General features: G+C 45.0%; 1 protein-coding gene across 1 annotated transcript; it reads left to right on the top strand.

Annotated features, from left to right (window-relative positions):
• Positions 1-914: 914 nt before the first annotated feature.
• dact2 (dishevelled-binding antagonist of beta-catenin 2) lies at positions 915-5,497 on the top strand. Its single transcript, XM_085428703.1, has 4 exons — positions 915-1,296; positions 2,549-2,681; positions 2,779-3,072; positions 3,169-5,497. Exons 1-4 carry the CDS (start codon positions 1,024-1,026, stop codon positions 5,055-5,057), a joined length of 2,589 nt encoding a protein of 862 aa, XP_085284829.1. The 5' UTR covers positions 915-1,023; the 3' UTR covers positions 5,058-5,497.
• Positions 5,498-6,536: the final 1,039 nt, after the last annotated feature.

Genomic DNA, 6,536 nt, shown 5'->3' on the forward strand with positions numbered 1-6,536 from the left:
AAAATCATTGTCTTTCTTTTCAGTTCTGTATACATTTTCTCATAGTTTATCCATAGTCATCACCACCTTCCCACTTTGTGCTGCTACACTTAGTGACACGAGGTAGGTGAGGCATTGCTTGTCATTCTTAAATGCTGTGTCGTTATAATCCCTTAATAAAATGCAGTTTAATTTCTAAAAGCCTAAATTGAGTTTATTAGTCATTTTCTTAGCTTAAAGCAGCTGTTTTTAACTCATTATAGAGATGATGAGTTTAAAAAAAATAGCCAGTGTCATAAACTGTATCTTTCTGTTCAACCACACGATGGAGCTGTTTATCTGTCATTGGTCTATATCAACTGGCCAGTCTCTTTTATTGCATTTGTTTAATCTTTAATCCATTTCCAAAATAATAACAATAAAAACAAAAATGAACAACTATGATTTGTGTGAGTTTTAACCCGATGAAGATTATATTGAAGAAGACTTTTTTCAAAAGCGCCATCGAGATCACACCAATTTAAAGATGAACTTTCTGCCTCAAATTTGTTGAATTTCACGCCTCTGATGGGATTAAATGCGTTGTCTCGTGACTACAGAAATACTTGTCGTTTTTATTCACATGTCTACTTTCCCTGAAAACATTGGCAGATGTCCACAAAGATGATTCCGGATCTTTGTTTTGCTCCGCTACTGGAGAGATTAATAGCAACAAAAGAATGATGGAAATCGCATAATAAAGTGTCTGCGGTATCTTGTGGTAATACGCAGATGAACTTTGCGCATGCCTGGGCAGCTTCAGTCAACGAGGACTTGAATGGGGAGGATTGGAACCAGATGTTTATTGGGACCGACGTGCCAGCCAATAAGGAGGAGGACCGTTTTGTCTGTGGGAGGAGCTTAGTCTCTATTCTCTACTCAAAATTTATTCTAACAGGTAGTTTAAAATCCAAACAGCACAACAAGAGCCGGGGGAGAAGGGAAGCGGTTATCCTTAACGGCATTGTGTTTCTGGATGTTCCCGGGCGGCGCTGATCATTCAGCATGCTGAGCAGGAAGGGCTCTTGTATGGGGATGTTGAGCGCAGCAGCCGTAGTGGACCGCAGCAGGGTCGGAGAGAGGCTGCAGGCTGCTCTGGCAGGGCTGCACGAGCTGCAGCTTCTCCGGGACAGACAGAGCGATATGGTGAACTGGGCGCTGAGAGTCGACCAAGAAGAACCGGTCACGTCGGTCAATGCAGACTCAGAAGGTGCGCGGCTCATGGGGGCCGAGGAGCAGCGACTGGAGGCGACCCTGACAGCCCTGAAGCAACAGCTGGTAAGATATCATTTCATTAAAAATCTATAAAGAATAAAAACAACAGAATCTTTTGTGATACTATGCTTATGCACAGCTTGATGCTGTCATGATATTTTATTGCAGTTTTCATTAAATATTAGAGAGCTTCACTGTGCTCACATTTATTTATTTATTATTTATTTTTAATAAACAGTTTATTTGTATAGAAGGGGTTTCCGTCAGCTGATGCTCATGTGCAGTCCGCCTTCAATTATTACCAGACACACTTTTATGTCCTCAGCTGGGGGTAGGAAGTAGGATGGGTGTCATAAATCAAGGTTCACTGCAGGACCCGAGGACTTTTTAGCTGTGTGTGCGCGCGCACTTGGTGCACGAGGACCGCAGGGGGTCAAACCTCAATCATTAACCACTAATGCTGGGAAATTAAAAAAAAAATGGAACTTTTGCTGTGGATAAGAATCAAGGGAGTCTTGTTCATCAGAGGAGTTGTGGAGACAGAGAGCTCTGTGGAGTTTTCCATGACAAGCTTTTTCCATGCAGGCTGCTGTTATAAGCATTTTAAAGGAAGTGCAAGGGATTAGGGTGCTATACTTGACATGCAGCACTGGTCAAATGCATCAGACAGCATAAGGTTTAAATTGCGTTTTGCAATCATGCTGATAACCACTGGGAGTTTTCCAAGAATGGTCTCAGTTTAAATAGAAACCAGATGATCTAACGTGATCTTCCAAGAGAATGTAGCATTCATAAAATAGTGTGTTTGCAGGCACTGACTCCAGAGATTTCACTTTAAGAACCACTGTAACAGTAAATACCCCACTCAAGCTGCAAAGTAAGCAGTGCTTCGCCCCAACCCCCAAGCTTTCCTCCTGTAGTAGTTTACACAATGGCCAGCCCCTCGCTGTGGGGGAGAAATGAGTTATCCACCACTGCTTCTTCCATGCTCCCCCATGTCCTGCTGGGGTTAATCATCAGCCACAGCTGAGTCGCTTTTGTTTTTCTGATGGTTCTACATTAGAGCTTCTTTTATCTAAACAACAGACCTAATCTTAATGGAATTACAGCATTACTGACATAGACTTTGACTTTTAAGACCAATTTTCCTGTTCAGAGACTGGCACAAAGAAACTCTGAGTGAAATCCTTGTTTGCATGGGAAGCTTTACTGTGTAGCTTAGAAATCTTCTACCTTTCTAAGGAAATCTTTTTAGAGACGGTCTTTGTTCTAGGGTGTACCACTCACACTTTTGTATGTGTTGCCTGTTTTTCAGTCTCGTCTTCGAAAGCAGGATGTGGGCCTGAAGACTCACTTGCAGCAGCTGGACCAGCAGATCAGTGAGCTGAAGCTGGATGTGAGCAAGGCCTCCACGGAGCAGCTGGAGAGTGACAGCAGGCCAAGTTCGGGTGTGGTGGCACACTATATTAAAGCATACACCCAACCTACTACACATAATCTTAAATACTGAGAAGATCCTCATTGAATTGTTCGTTTTCTTTCAAGGTTTCTATGAGCTCAGTGATGGCGGCTCTTGCTCCCTGTCAAACTCGTGCAATTCAGTGTACAGCGAGAGCCTGTCATCTTCACAAACAAGCCTTCTCCTCGCTCCCATCAGCCCTTCTAATTGTCACGTTAGCCCTCCACCACCACAAGTTGATGTATGCCGCCGACGTTCTGCTGATGAGAGCACTACCCAGCCTAACCCTCCGCGGGGTTCAGGCCTTCATCTGGGCAGCAGCAGGATCCGAGCAAGCGCTACAGGCTCCGAACAGGCGCGGCCAAGACCTGTGTCAACTGGTAACGACATCTCTTAATTTTTTATTAAGACAGTCTTTCTTCTTGTAAAAGGAGCCTGAGCTTTGGAAAGTTAATGTCTGTTTTTGTTTCCATCAGGTGATCTTGACAGAATGCTGGCTCAAGTTCCAGGCTACTACAAGTCTGCGGATGCAAAGAAACCCCCAATGTGTCCAAATCTTAAGACCTCCACAGGGGACCCGAAGTTTCAGCGCAATCTGGAGTCCCGCATTGGGACTGAAAAGTACCACTATCCCAGCCCCCTGCACGCGGTGGCTCTCCAGAGTCCCATCTTTTCCAATGGGGGTGAAGCAAGCATGTATGGACTACTAGAGGGTCAAGGACCCCCAGGAAACAATTACAACACCCTAGAAAAGCCCTATGAGACAAAGACACTGACACATTACATTGACAACCTTCTCCAGCGCAGTCTGAGCAAAATCCAGAGTGATGCAGGAAGTCGAACTCTGGAGAAACACAGTGACTATTGCAGGAAACCCATTGAAGATAAAAGTGTTTTTTCTGAAGTGGCTCAGAAAGAGGTGCTTATGCTGCAGCCTCCTCCAACTAAGATGACAAACATCATTCCATTAGACTTCACAGAGAAGAGACACTGCATGGCATACTCCAGCCAAGAGCTGGTCAGTATTGCAGACCATAAGCAGTCGGTGAGAGGCCCACAGGTGCCACAGCAGTACTCCTATCCTGCTGCCATAAAGGAGTACAGCTCTGATGAGGTCACCTATTCATCGCTGAAGAGAAATGATAAACCACAAGAAAGGTATGGCAGTGTAGCAAAGAGCCTTTCTGACAAACGATGTGGAGAAAATCCAGAGCCAAGGCCGCAAGATAGGAAGGATCACAGGCAAAGACCGGTGATGACCCATAGCTCTAGTGCAGAGGAAAGTCAAGGCTTTGAGGTTCATAGCAGTCACACAGCTTCACCTGAGTTTGTCCATGCCAAATTTGTGCCTGCAGGATCTCAGAAGGTCAAAGTTAGGCAGGCAGATCGTAAAAGCAAGGCTTTGAAACTGAAAAGGAAAACCAACGAGAAGCCTCGAGCTGCGAGGCACCAAAACTTTGACTCCTTCTGTGAGAGGACCAGAGAGATGAGCACTGGAAGAAAGGGAGACCACAGAAGATCGGGAAAGGGGAAAGCGACCCAGAAAAATCCCACCTGTCAAACAGAGGGATACAGACAGGGTTCAGGCTCAGACTCCAGCCTCTACAGTCCTGGACTCATGTCTGCCCACAAGACCCACCCAAAGTCGCATCCCAGCCATGTGGTTACAAAGTCCAGCAAAAGCCCCAGACTGCAGTCTCTGGAGTATGAGCAGCCTGTAGAGCAGAGGAAGAAGAGGCAGATGACTGCCAAATGGCCTTCTGATGCGGACATGTTCCTGGCTTCGTGTGGTCAGCGTCTGAGGTCAAAAGAGCCCCACGCTCTGGCACCAGGGAGCATGCAGATGGTCTGGAGTATGAGTGCCAAGCCAGGCCAGTGGATACGACCTGCACTCCCCTTCCAGTCCTCCGTGTCTTCTAGCTCTTTTCTCCACAGTCTTAATGCCAAATACCCTCCAGCACCCTTTCACGTTACCAGTCACTACCCCCCAAGGTGTGAGTCTGAGTATTCAGCTGAATGCGCCTCACTGTTTCACTCCACCATCGCTGAAAGCAGCGAGGGAGAGATGAGCGATAACACCACCAACCGCTTCGGAGATAGCGAGTCCAGCCAAAGCTTCCAATCCTTCTCAGACTCCGACAGCAGCCTGTCTCTGTACGAGGGAGAGCAGGCAGAAAGCCACGATGAGGAGGGAAGCATGGTGTGGGCTGAGGCTGCGCTGGGACCCACCGCAGCTGGAAGGCCCCTCAAGCAGCTCCCACCCCGCCCCGAGCCCGCAGCCTGCCGCATCAAAGCTTCCAGAGCCCTGAAGAAGAAGATTCGTCGGTTCCAGCCAGCCTCCTTAAAGGTCATGACCCTGGTGTAGAAGAGTTTCCTCCAGGCACAATGAGAATTCCTGGGGAAAACACAGAGAGCTTTAGCCTCCCAGAACTGTTAAGATCTAATGCAGTCTATTGTAAGAAAACCCCTAATTCAAGTTGGATCGCATTTGTGCACTGAGTGTGTAATTACTATGACAAAAAACACAGAAAAAAAACAACAATGTATGAATGAATCTGAAAGTGTAAAAAAATCACTGTATGTACTGCATGTATAAAAATGCAACCTTTACACTTAATTATTTTAAAATACATATTGCTATAATGGAATTTTCTCATAGCTTGCAGCTGCATTGAACAATTTCATTTCTCTGTCTTATAACTGTCTGTACATGAGAAATAAATCTTGTTTAGTTACCATTTTACTTTCACTTTGTTGATTGCTTATAGTTAATCATCTTATTTGAATAAACTGATATTTAATGTACACTGTGTCCTTTTTTCCTCATATATTCAGACAGCTAGATACTGTAGACATTTTTCAAATGAACCAGTGAGCAAAACAGTGTCGCCAGTGTCTTATCTGGTAACTTCCTTCTTCTTCTGCTCTCTCTTTGTTATCAGTCATGTTGGAAAAGTCTCTGCTTAATCCTCACAAACATCCCACTGTGGCTGCCCAGTTTAGCATAGATAGCTCCTTATCTGCTTTCCTGATTCTGCCCAGCTGTTGGTTTAATAAGTCGCAGCTTCAACAATCAATCCAGCCGGTCGTGTTTAATTACAGGGTTAAACCTATCAGCCCCATTCGTTTAAATGTAAGTAAATACATGCAATGACGAACTAAAACACACACTCCCACTCCTAGAGTTTCGCAAACAGACACCTAGATGACGGTCGCTGCAGAGGTTCGGGTTTCTGTGGAGAGACGTGCAGTTTTTAAATCAGTCGGTGTGTATAGCAAGGGGCACATGGGATTTAGAAGTAATGACAGATGATAAGAGCCTCCTCATTTCTGAGCTGTCATGAGAAGCTTAGGCAGAGGGCAGCTGCACGAAGTTGCCCAATAATCTCGTTTCTAAAAAGCCTGCCTCGGTATCTTTCCATTAAAATTCTTTCAGAGATGGGGTGAGTGAAAGGGCATGAATGAAGGTAGGCAGCACTTCCAAAAATCAGTCCTCTCTACTTTGGTCATATTTGATAATGTTTTCTCCCATCAGGAGGCCACAGTGACCTCAAAGTTCACAACTAAGAAGCTTACAGGCCTGACAAACATTTTCAGCATTTGATCAAATTTTGCTTTGATGTGGTCCCTGCAAATCCAGTCATTACGAAGGCCGTTATTTTTGGCTCATGAATCATTTATTCAGCATGAGTCTCGCTTTCTTTTAACTAGAAATGTTCACTTTACCTTCAGAGGTTTAAAAAATGCATTTTCTTTTGAATAGAAATGCTCGATAAAGAGCAGAAGCACATTTCTTCTATTCGTTTTAGACACAAAGGGGAAAAGGGGGAGGGGGTGCATGCTG

The sequence above is a fragment of the Rhamphochromis longiceps genome, linkage group LG13 (assembly GCF_057381845.1).
Source record: "Rhamphochromis longiceps isolate RC_006_pf linkage group LG13, R_longiceps_female_GT1.1, whole genome shotgun sequence".
NCBI classification, from domain to species: domain Eukaryota; kingdom Metazoa; phylum Chordata; class Actinopteri; order Cichliformes; family Cichlidae; genus Rhamphochromis; species Rhamphochromis longiceps.